This window comes from Aquarana catesbeiana, linkage group LG02, assembly GCF_042186555.1.
Source record: "Aquarana catesbeiana isolate 2022-GZ linkage group LG02, ASM4218655v1, whole genome shotgun sequence".
In the NCBI taxonomy this organism is placed as follows: domain Eukaryota; kingdom Metazoa; phylum Chordata; class Amphibia; order Anura; family Ranidae; genus Aquarana; species Aquarana catesbeiana.
Window position 1 is genome coordinate 101437592 of NC_133325.1, and position 13271 is coordinate 101450862.

The 13271-nt window shown below is 39.6% G+C and overlaps 1 protein-coding gene across 6 annotated transcripts in view; it reads left to right on the forward strand.

The window, feature by feature from the left end:
* The first annotated feature begins 5377 nt into the window (after window positions 1-5377).
* POSTN (periostin) overlaps window positions 5378-13271 on the forward strand; it is an 83052-nt gene continuing 75158 nt past the window's right edge. For all 6 annotated transcript variants that reach the window (XM_073613288.1, XM_073613290.1, XM_073613291.1 and 3 more), the window contains exons 1-2: window positions 5378-5570; window positions 6865-6963. In XM_073613288.1, coding sequence (XP_073469389.1) covers window positions 5449-5570; window positions 6865-6963 — 221 coding nt within the window. In that variant the 5' untranslated portion in view covers window positions 5378-5448. The remainder of the gene's footprint in view (window positions 5571-6864; window positions 6964-13271) is intronic.

The following is a 13271-nucleotide window of genomic DNA, read 5'->3' on the forward strand; positions in this document are numbered from 1 at the left end:
GAACAACAGTTAAAACGAACTGAAAAATACGAGTCTCACAAGCGCGAATCGTCTCTCACCAAACTTCTACTAACACGAGATAAACACGAGATTAGCAGAAGGAGCCCAAAGGGTGTCGTACGGGCTATTGAACTTCCGTTTTATAGTCTCGTCGGACTTGGTGTACGTCACCGCGTACTAGGCTGTCGTACTTTTGTGTGGTCGTGTGTAGGCAAGTCCGTTCGTAAGAAAGTCTGCCGCAAGTCCGCCGAAGGTACGTCGGAAGTATGTCGGACAGGCTGTCGGACTTTTGTAGACGAAAAGTCCGACCGTGTGTACGCGGCATTAGTGTTAGATTTGTTCGCCGCAATGTCCCGTCCCACTAAAAATCGCTGATCGCTGCCATTACTAGTAAAAACAATTAAAAAATTAAAAAGTGCCCTAAATATATCCCATGGTTTTTGGACGCTATAATTTTTGCGCAAACAAATCAATATACTCTTATTGGGATTTTTTTTTTTACTAGGCTGAATACATATTGGCCTAAATTCATGAAGAAATTCGATTTTTTTACATTTTTTTATTGGGAATGTTTTATAGCAGAAAGTAAAAAATATTGTTTTTCATTCAAAATTGTCTGTCTTTTTTTGTTTATAGCGCAAAAAATTAAAGCTGCAGAGGTGATGAAATACCACCAAAAGAAAGCTCTATTTGTGGGGAAAAAAGGACATCATTTTTATTTGGGTACAGCGTGGCACGACCGCGCAATTGTCAATTTAAGCAACGCAGCCGTATCGCAGCAAAAAATGGCCTGGTCAGGAAGTGGGTAAAGCCTTCCGGATTTGAAGTGATTAAAGGATTACAGCTTGGGATTTTGTGCCAAGAGTCAGCAAATGTTATCCAGTTGTCCTCTCCGTTTTGCTTTGAATTCAGTTCTGGGCATCCCTTACTACCCTGACCAGGGGCGTAACTAGAAATAGCAGGGCCCCATAGCAAAATGTTGTATGGGGCCCCCCTGCAAACAGCCCCCCCCCACAGCTGCCCTAGTGTCAATGAAGCGTGACCTGTGCCCCGTACAGCATGACCTGTACCCCGTACAGCCTGGTCTGCCTGTGCCCCATACAGCCTCACCTGTGCAGAGGAAGAAGCAAGCCACCCGGATCAGCAGAGAGGGGAATTGCCCGCTGAAATAGCTTCCATTTGAATTTCCCGTCTTCCCGGGGCTCATCGTCACATAGCCCCACCTCTTGGCCTGACGCCTTTGATGACGTCACATGTCTCGCATTGGATTGGGGTTCTGTCTATTAAAGGCGCCGGACCAAGAGGTGGAGCTATGTGACGTGAGCTCCGGGAACACTGGAAGTTGTAATGAAAGCAATTCAGCTCTCTGCTGATCCGTGTGTCTTGCCTCTTCCTCTGCACAGGTGAGGCTGTATTGGGCACAGGCAACCCTGTATTGGGCACAGGCCACGCTGCATTGGGCACAGGTCATGCTGCATTGGGCACAGGTCACGCTGCATTGGGCACAGGTCACAGCTCGCCTCTTCCTCTCCTCTCTCTTCCCCTGGCTGGGAGACTGTGCTGGCGGTGCTCTCATCCTCACTGGGCCCCACTTGGCTGCGGGCCCCATAGCGCCCGCATGGGTCGCTATGGTGGTAGTTACGCCACTGACCCTGACCCTGTCCAAGTTACATACACCCCCTAATAAATGATCAAAATCAAGCCTATACACTGGATTATTGACTGTGGAGTGCTTGCTGAAAATGCGTGTTGCCTGGCTGTGCAGACAAAGGGGGATCTAAATCCAGCAGCTCCTGAGGGGGTAGTGCCTACTTTAATTTACATTGACCTTAAAAAAATGAGTGGGCTTATTTATTAAGTATGATGGGGGTTATACAAGGGGAAGCAGGGCTATAAGGTTATATAATTGAACTGCAGTTATTGCAAAGCATGCTTTCTATGCATTGGTGCAAAGCATTCTGAATGGCACCCCTGCAAACCTTGCCAATGGATCAGGGCACATTAAGGAGTAAAAATGCACTCACATGCATTATGATGCACTGCTAAAGATGTTATGTGCACCTTTTTTGGTGCATTAGGCAGCCTATACAAATGAATGGGCTACGTTAAAGTGAAACTAGAGGGTGAATACTTACCTGCCCAATGTTCCTTCGACGGCATCTTCTTGCTCCGTTTTTGCGCCTCCTCATTGGCTGGCAGGGAATGACGCCACTCCTGTGAATGCGCAGGAGCTAGTCATCTCATTACTCTGGCATGCGCAACTCAGTTTACAGCGCCAGATAAGACAGCGAGCAGGCAGGTAGGGGCATTTTATTGCAAAAGAGACAGTGCATGTATCTGCTGCAATAAAAGCCTGCCTGCTCGCTGTCTCTTACAGAGGAACGTCGGTTCCATTTGAACACAAAGGAGTGCTATGGATTGACCCTAAACAATAAGCAGACCGTTCTTTTTGATGCAAGGTCCACTTAAGGAGATTATGTCACCTAGATTCTGACTTGTCTTCAAAATGTCTTAAGTTGAGGCTCACTTTAGTTCCTTATTTTTTGGATGAGGATCCCAATAATAGCTATAGAAGTGCATAGCCCATAACTTTATGACCACCCACGTAATATTGAGCAGGTTCCGCTTTTGCCTCCAAAACAGCTCTGATCTGTCTAGGCATAAACATCACTAGACCTCTGAAGGTATAATATTCTATGTTGCACCAAGCTGTCAGTAGCAGATTCTTTAATTGCTGTAAGTTGCAAGGTGGGGCCTCCACGGATCAGTCTTGTTTTTCCTGCACATCTTACAGATACTCAGTTGGATAGAGATCTGAAGAGTTTGGAGGCCAAGTCAACACCTCAAACTCATTCTTGCATTCCTCAAACCATTCATTAACCATTTTTGCAGCATGGCAAGGTGCCTTATCCTGCTGAAAGAGGTCACTGCCAGCAGGGAACACCATTTCCATGAAGGGGTGTACTTGGTCAGTAACAATGTTTAGGTAGTTGGTACGTGTCAAAGTAACATCCACATGATTGGCAGGACCCAAAGTTTACCAGCAGAACATTGCTCAAAGCATAACACTGCCTCTGCTGGCTTGCCTCCTTTCCATTCTGCATCCTGGTATCATCTCTTCCCCAGGTAAGTGACGCAACCAGCTATTCACATAATGTAAAAGAAAACATGATTCTTCAGAACAAGCTACCTTCTTTTTGTTGCTCCGTAGTCTAGTTTGAATGCCCATGTGACCATTGTAGGCACTTTTGGCTGTAGACAGGGGTCAGCATGGGCACCCTGACCGGTCTACTGTTATGCAGCCCCATACGCAACAAACTGCAATGCCCATTTTTTTCTTCTTTCAGTACATCAACATCAGGGACAACATGCTTACTTGTTGCCTAATATATCCCACCAATTTTCAGATGTCATTGTAACGAGATAATCATTCACTTAACCTGTCAGTTATCTTAATGTTATGGCTGATCGGTGTATATGTATATTCTCAAGGGTCAAAGGATGGTTGCTGTTGTCGCAGATTTCACAGCTATGCTTCTAGTTGACAGACCTCTTGTAAAATGACTACAAACACTCCTAAATTTGTAGTATTGCATGCAGGTATTCTGTGTACTTATTTCAATAGTGCTTCCAGTGATGCATGTTAAGTACAACATTATGCAGGTGGTGGTGATGACAAGAAGAGAATGTAAGAGTTCATTTAACCACTTGCTTACTGGGCACCTAAACCTCCCTCCTGCCCAGACCAATTTTCAGCTTTTAGCACTGTCACTCTTTGAATGACAATTGCGCGGTCATACAACACAGTACCCAAATGAAATTTTTATCATTTTTTCCCCACAAATAGAGCTTTCTTTTGGTGGTTTTTGATCACCTCTGGGTTTTTGTTTTTTTTGTTAAAAAAAATTTCATAAAGACCAAATAAAAAAAAAATACAAAACCATTTTATATTTTGTTAATAAATTTTGCAAACAGGTCATTTTTCTCCTTCATTGATGTACGCTGATGAGGTTACACTGATGGGCACTGATAGCTGCACTAACTGGCACTGATAGGCTGCACTGATGGGCACTGATAAGGCGACACTGATGGGCACTGATAAGGCGGCACTGATGGGCACTAATAGGCTGCACTGGTGGGCACTGTTGAGGTGGCACTGGTGGGCACTGATAGGTGGCATTGGTGGGCACTGAGAGGTGGCATTGATGGGTGGCACTGATGGGTGACACTGATGGGCGGAACTAAAGGACATTGATAGGTGGCACTGAAGGGCACTAATAGGTGGCACTGATAGGTGGCACTGATAGCTGGCACTGAAGGGCACTGATGGGTTGAAGTGATGGGCACTGATGGGTGGCAGTGATGGGCACTGATCGGCACTGGTAGGTGACAATGATAGGCAGCACTGCTAGGTGGCACTGATGAGGCACTGACTGGCACCACTGGTGGGCATTGATAGGTAGCACTTGTGGGCACTGATAGGTGGCACTGATTGCTAGCACTTACGTACTGTGGGCACTGATTCGTGGCACTGTGAGCACTGATTTGTGGCACTGGCAGGTGGCACTGGCAGGCGGTACTGGTGGGCACATATGAGGCTCTTCCTCTTTGGGACCGATGTCCCTTCAAACAGAAGCCGGTGATCAGCTTTTCTTTCCTCACGCTGTCAGTATGAGAAGAAAAAAAAACTGATTACCGATCTTCTGTTTACATCACGTGATCAGTTGTCATTGGCTGACAGCTGATCATGTGGTAAGGGGCCAGGATCGCCCCCTTACTCGAATCTGTGATGACCCGAGTCTCATTGACTCGGGTCATCACAGCATGCGCCGCGCATGCCCTTCAGGGGGGGGCGTGGCGAGCCTGCAAAGGGGAGGACATCAATAGACATACTCCCGCCTAAGCAGATGCGTGCTGTAGCCGTCATTTGGCTATAGCGCGGATCTGAAGCAGTTAAAATAATAATAATATTAATAATAAAATTTATAGAAAAGTGATGTGATATGGGGTATTAAATGTTTGCATTTTGCACCCTTTTTTTTTTGACATTTACAATTATTTTTTTCATTACATATAATTTTTTTAATCTTTCCATTTTAATATCCCTACTTGCAGGACAAAGTTAAAAAGTGAATAACCTTAAAAACATACCAAATATGTACCAGCTATTTGCAAGGAAAATGATTCAGATCTGTATTACTCACATTTTTACCAGAGGAATATTTATTTCCTGGAAAGGAAAAAAAAAGTTGCACTTGGCTAGAAGTAGCACAACTTCGTAACTAATTTCAGCAGTTGCTGATCTGTTTGTGGAGGGTGGTACATTAGGCTCAGGTTGAAACTGGTCCCTCCCACAGAATTCCAGGCTGTATATAATCTGCCTTCAGCTCTATATCATTTGGCAGTTCTCCTTTTCATTTACACGGAGCATTTGGGGGGACTAATACGATGAAGGTTATATTCTTATCCCTCTTTGCCATCTTCCTAATTTCTGCATTTGACCATGCAGAGAGTAATGGGTATTATGATAAGATTTTGTCACACAGTCGCATAAGGGCTAAAAAACAGGGGTAAGTATTTAATTTTTTTAGATTTAGTGTAAAAAGTAGATACATATTTATAATTTTTTTTTAAATCTCCCATGCTAATTTTCTGTTATATTTATCAATTATTTTATGCATACAAAGGGTCATTGATTTTTTTAATGCTTATTTATTTTTAATAATTATTATCTTTTCTTAAAATGTTTTTTTAAGTAATTATATTCATTCTTGACCTTAACAACAACTGAAATTCTCAAACATAAAACATAAATACAAAGCAGACCAATGTTTGTTGGAAGACTTTATTACTATTATCATTGAATTTTTTATTGTGAGTCATTTTTTTTTTTTATTGATAAAAATCCAACATGTTTTGTGCAATGCATATTCTTCTGACATTCCATTGTACAGTTACTGCATATAGCAATATAACAAGGTTGTAGTTTTCTTCAGTTGTAAAAGTTTTTCCTGCAGTATTTAGGCAGATTAGTTATCATAAAAGATCCAGCATCTGCATATTTTTAAAGCAGCCTCAACACAGTGTACGCAATGACCATCTGAGTATAAGACCACCTGAGTATAAGTTATTCTCATTGATATATATATATATATATATATATATATATATATATATATATATATATATATATATTTATATATTTTAACTATTCTGATATTGATTTTGTTCATTAGGTAGTAAAAACAAAATAATGCATATGCATTCCCCATGTAAAAAATGAGTCTTTAAAATGTAAAACACAATTATCAATTATTTCAAAAATGTTAAGTCAATATCACCCATATATGTAATAAAATGTTATTGACTAACAGTGATTTGCAAGTTTACAATCATTTAGGGCATTTAATTCATTGTTTGCTTAGCTGTGTTTGATTTTGAAGATGCTGAAGGTGGGTTTTTGCAGCCACTGATTGCTTTTCAGTACACTGGCTGCTCTGTGAACAAAGAAGCAAGTTTCCCTTTTCCAGAGCACATGGCAATTGTACAAGGAAAATGAGTTTGGTGTGGTTTACTGCCTCACTGGTGATGGAAGGGAGCCCCCTGTAAAATGCTATAAAACACAACTAACACGTTCCAGGGCAGCTGGTGACCACTGTAAAGTTCATCAGTCATAAAGCTGCCTTTGTTTGCTAATTAAAGCCCTGTAACTGAATAGTGGATAGGGATTTTTACAAAGTATTTGTTTTAAACTTAATATAGATGCAATTACAGCAAGCACATTAAATTGTAATGTTAATAAATGAATGAAAAGTTGAAAAAAAAAAATATGTTTTACATTTTTATAATTTTTCCCTTGTTTAGCCCAAATGTCTGCGCACTACAGCAAGTTATGGGAACCAAAAAAAAGTACTTCAGTACCTGCAAGAACTGGCACCAAGGGGCAATCTGTGGCAAAAAAGCGTAAGTTTTGGGGAACTTTTTATACTATAGGTGCTAGTTCTGCTGTTGGGTCTAAAGGTGTCCAAGTAAGACGCAGAATATGCTTAAAATCTACTTAGGTCATCAGATTTGCAATGTATTTCTTTGGGAATTGCAAGCTCTAGAATGATGGCACACCAACAACCGGAGTCCCAGTTTCCACACAATCATGATCCCTACTGTTCCCTTTCTATACCAGACTTTCTTAACCATTTTATCCCAGGGGAACCCTTAAAACAATTTTAAGATCTTGGGGAACCCCTGTTAAAACCATTCATTAGGGGTTAGTGGGAACAATGCGCTTACATTGTTGTCAGTGAGAAGAAGGCCCTTTTTTACAGTGGTGATAGGAATAACCCCTTTACAGACAGCTAAAAAGTTAATTGGTGTTATGCCACCGGCTCCTCCAAGTGGCATTGGCTCAGAGCTACGCAGACACCATAAATGGGAGGTAAATTAGCCACAGCTGAAGGAGCTCCTAGCAACCTCTGGAGGAACCCTAGGGTTTCACGGAAACTTGGTTGAGAATGGCTCTTCTATACTGTGGGGGATAAAGTAACAAGAGCACGACATGTTAATATTGTGTTTAATGTACAATACAGAAGTGATCCTACAAGACTAAAACTTAACAATGTCTGGGGTCGCTTAAGTTCTTTCTAAGCAGCCTGGAATAAATGACACATTGAATAATGGTTTCCTGTGGAAAATGAAATGTGTTTCAAATTATTTTCTGTATGTGATTTAGATGTATAAGCCTTGTGCTGTTCTTGATTCTTTAAACAGCCCAACAGACATGAAAACTTTTAAAATAGTGATTGTGGAAAACATGTCCCTGGCTGGAAGCCTGGCACAACAGCAGTGGTAGCTGTGGAATAGCTAGTGGGAACCATGGCCATTGTGGTTGCAGCTCATATAGTAGCTAGTTGTTGTTTGCTTAGGCAGGCTAGAATACTTAATCAACAGGATGAACATTGAGGATGCTGAATATGTGCATTTATGAATTCATGAAATATTAAGGTAGTACTGCATTGAAGAATAGTTCTAGATCACATGGATGTTATCCCTGGTTTGATCCATTACCAATACCTGCATTGGACTACTGCATATGGATTGTTTTCAGAAGTTTTCTGCAAAGACTTGCATTTGTCAGGTACTTAGAAATAAGGGCAAAATATATGTCAACCACAAAGTAGATCAGTCCAAGGCTTAGAGCTGGTAGTCTGGAGAATAGGGAACACAGAGGTGAGTGCCATTTTCATACTGTGCACATCATCTTCCAGTCACCTGTGTTGGAGGTGAAAATCCTCAATTGTGCTATAAGGCATTAAACTTACTTTCTTTTTTGGGCATATGAATTATGAAAGTCATGGCCAGCATTACATCTAAAACACAAAAAGATAGTTGGTACCAGGATACAATGATCAACAGTTCTTATTTCTCTTCTCATAAATTCAAGGAACTCATTCAGGTGATTCTTCAGTATAGCACAATATGCTGACTACTCCAGGGCAGTATACTTGTATACAGTGATATATAAGCTTATGCACGTGCCATAGAGAACATTACAAATGTAAAGTGGAATTCTGCATTCACACCCAAAGTGTTTGCTGTTACTTCTAATGTAGGTAGTGTAGATAACCCACACGAAGCAATGTAGAGAAACACTTTAGACTTGTCTAGGGTAGCCCAGAGTAGTGATACAGTTGCTGGCAATGCTGTAGCACTGGGGTTCTAAGTTCAGTTCCAGCCAGGCCAATAGCTAGATGGAAATTTTACATATTCTTTTTATGATCTTAATTCATAAGTATACACTGTTTTTAGCATATTGCTAATATGCAATGGCAAGAAAGTTAGTGATCCATGATTAAATTTCATATTTAAAGCCAAGAAAAATATGTCTGGCAGACTTTCAAAATTATAATATCCAAATATTATTCTCATCTTAGTTTTATTATTTTCATTTTTGAAAAGAACCTGAATACTTTTCCAAATGTCCATAGTTGAGCCCAATTTTAGGTTATCTGTGACTTCATCACTAGTCAAGCTGAAGCAAGCATGTTAAGTTTGAATTATTGTAGCAGTTGTAGTTATTGTAGCTAGATGTTTATGCATCTAAACAAAATGATAACAAAGTCAAATATATTCAATAGGGATACTCTAGGTTGAAGTTTTACAAATGTAGCTGAGACTTGCACTGAAGCTTACCATGCAGCAGATGGATGTAAATTCATTAACTATAATTGACACCTTAATACATTTTATCTACATACCTCCGGAAACCACACTATGCCTTGGGCAAGAATGAGACTCATATGGAATTCTTCCTTAAAGAGACCTCATCTCTAACCTCGCATACTGCAACTGAAACCACCCTCTAAAAGAATATAAATACTTGGGATACTGGAGGTGTCTTAAAACTTTGCTGCATTGCAAGTCTTTGCCACTGTGTGCTGTTGTTCCTCCTCATGACCCCTATATCACTACTGCATACGGTAGTGACATAGGGGTCAGCAAAAGGAACCACAGCATGTGGTGGGGGGTCAGGTATTTGACATTCCCAGAAATGTTGGATACCAGTAGCGATGCAGCAAAGTTTTAGAATACCACCTTTTGGAAAGTTAAGTATGTATTTTCTTGTTTTACAAGGTGGTCTTTGTTGCAATATGCAAAGTCAGCGACAGGTTCTCTTTAAGGTAATGCAAAAAGCAACAATCATCCAAAAAATGCAGCAACTTATAGCAACCAAGAAATAAGAAATACTCTTTAAACTGATCAGACTACAGTAATTGTTTTTTTAGGCTTACTGTACTTTAAAGGTGACTGTAAACTCTCTTTAAGGCAAATGGCTCTGATGGGAAAGTCTTCAACCGAAACTAATAAAGAAACTCACAGAATCTTAAGTGCATGGGCTTGAGGTATGATTTACTAAAGGAGGCAAATTTAGGTTAGAATCTACCATTAAGGTTAAGTTAGTTTACTGTTCCCTTTTGTAAGTAACCCAATATGGTAAAGTATGTGGATTAAATAGCTTGAGTGTCCCGTAGAACTGAAAAGAACTAGAGATTAGGGAGTGTCGATGGAGTGATAACACTTCTGATCTAAGCGTTCCCTTCCATGGAATTTTTACATTTCCATACTTTCCTTAGTTTGTAAACAAAGGTGATTTGGGACCTATTCAGATTTGTTCACACCTAATAGCATGTGTTTAATGCATTCAACACAAACATTTCTGTGTCCAAAGAAAATTTTTGATTCCTTTTTGCTTTTACTTGAATCTAAAAATGGTTGTAAGTTGTAGGACTGTTTTAGCACATAAGGGTTTATTTATTAAGGCAATATAGAGTGTTATGTTTACATACAATATGCAGTGCTCCTGCAGTGCTCCTGTTGTGAGTTTATGCTATGACAATAGTACACTTTGCATGTTGACATTGTACCTTTAGCTGCTGTATTGAGTTAAATTAGATGCTTCCCAGAAAGCAGATTGCTGTAGAATATATGGGATCCTGCCTCTATGAGACCAAGTGTGCACGCATCCACTATGTTTAGGGTTTAGTGAAGGTATGAGAACCACCTCTATGATGTCCACTTACCCTTGACTGTTTTGCAAAGCACAGTGGAAAGGATCTATGTAAGAATATGTCCTATACAGATATTTTTCACTGTGCTCTGCAAAACAGCCAAGGGCAAGTGTATGCAGTCTGTGAACACAGCTCATGGGGTTCAATAAGATCCAAAGGCAAGGCATGGGAGTTGCTGGGTGTCTAGAATGGGCTGGACTGAATGCAGCCTGATGCAATCAAGTCTTTCATTATTTCAGATTCTCTGTATACATCCACACTAATACATAGCTCCCAACTTTTTGAGATGGGAATGAGGGACACCTATTAGTAAAGGTATGTAGGCATAGGACAAACCCCCTGCCACGAATGCTTGAAGGGGAGGTATACAAAAAAAAGATTAGTTAAACCCACAAGTGCTTTTTCTTAAACACTACTCTTCCTTTATATTGGCTTTTGAAATTTACAAATGCAGCGATTTAGAAATTGGATAAAAGTTTTAGCACTGGGAAACACTTTTTGAAAGATAAAAAGTGCATTTTATATACAACTATATAGATCAGACCAAAATGAGGGACAAATTTAGAGGAAAGAGGGACAGAGAGACTTTGTCCTAAATCAGGGACAGTCCCTCGAAATCAGGGACATCTGGGAGCTATGCTAATACTGTATATGGCATTTTTTTTTAATGGCACACTTTTCTTGTGAATGTTCAATGTTGAACGTTGACTGCTGTATGTTATTTTTATGAGTTTAAACCACTAGGGGGAGTTCTTATACTATACTCATTGAGGCTCACTAATAACATTACTCTGAATTACTTTCTAAGATACATATGATTTGCATTATATATTTTTAATGATAGATTAAATTACATTTATTAAATTACTTTTTTCATGTGTTACTGCTTTAAATAGAGATCTGGTTGTCTTCTTTTTTATTTGGAAGCTTTTTTATAAGCATTTCAAGTAATATTTATTTTTTCTTCCAAAAAAAAACAAGTAAAAAATCTAAACAGGTTTACATTTAACTCGCCAAAGTATAAAAAAAAGCCAGCGTTGCATATAATGTTGTTAAATTACTTTAATTCTAGTCAACTAACATTTAAATAAAACTTCAGGGACACTTTCCTAAAAGACATTTTACTAATAAAATTCTACTTTGCTGCTGAAATTGCAATTCCAATAAGATGTCAGCACTGCACATAAGGTTGTTAAATTATTATAATTGTACTATAAGTCAGCTAACATTTGAATGAAATTTGAGGGACACATTGCTGCTGAGTCTGTATAATTTAGCTGAAAGCTGCAGAATGTCCAGAACAAGCTGCCGTATATTTAAACTGATACTATGGGCAAAGTAAAAGTGTCATACAGTTTGTCAATATCATAAACACACTTTTTTTGTTTTTCTGGGTTTCACCTGTAACACCTGTTTTGATCCTGCCAGTAGACCCATTCATTTTCCACTTCCTTTAACAGACCAAGTTGTCCATTAAAGGTTTCATTTACAGGGGTTGGGAAAACTATTTTACAGTGATAGGGATGCGTACAACTCTAATTCATAATCCAGATGTAAACAAACACACATGGGAACCAAACAAAGAGGTGAAAGAGTCCAGAATAGGTAATAGTTCACGATTCAAGCAGAAAAGCAGCCAACACGTTTCAAAGCCATAACACTCTTCATCAGGTCTACAAAACAAGCAAAAATTACTAAAAATAATATTTTATGTCCATATGTACAAATGAATGTTTTATCTTAGCTTTGTAGCCCAGATGAAGTGAGTTGTTGCCCCGGAAATGTGTTGGATTTTTTTTTTATTGTCAAATTGTGAGCTTATACATTTTTTCTGGACTCTATCACTTCATGGCTTGATGTCCATTTTTGTATGTTTGCTTTCTGGTACCAGTTTGAAGGAACTTGTTTTTATTTTTACTTGCTAGGCCCTGAACTAATATGAAAACTCCTTGCCTGGGCATTTAAAGTGTTTGTTCACCTTTACAGAAAAAATTAAAAGGTGAATAAACATTGTACATCCTTCCAATCCCCCAGTGCCCACTGTACTTACCTCTGGAGATGCTGAGCTGTCAGTGCCCATACAGCTGGTCCAATTAACTGGGGATTAGACATCTCCACTCTTCTTCCTCTTCTCTGTACAGCACTTCCAGGACAGACCAGAACTGTTCACTGTGCAGGTGCTGACAAAATCAAAGTTGCTCTGGTCTATCCCAGAAGCTGTGCACAGAGAAGAGGGAGAAGAGTGGGAGTTTTTTTCCAAATTCTGGACCACTGGACTAGCTTTGTGGACACTGTCAACTCAGCATCCCTGGAGGTAGGTACAATAGGGACCGGGGGGAGGATGTATGGCATTGGTTTACTTTTTCCTTTTTTCTGAAAGGTTGAACTAACACTTTAAATAAGCATAGAAACCCCAGCGCCCCTCAAAAATGTCTTTCTTTGCTATTATTAGTGACAGACTGCATCACCTGAGTCAACTTTTTATTTTGTTTATTGTTATATTTCTCACTATTACAGGCTATTCTCACTATTATAGGCTATTGGAATACAAGAGCAGCCTCTGCACACTCTTATATATAAAAAGAAGGAAATAAGGAATATTTAGAATTATTGTACAGAGAAACCATAAAGAGGATCTACAGAGAAACCTCCAAAACTAGACACTATGGGGAGATTTACTAAAACTGGTGCACACATAATCTGGTACAG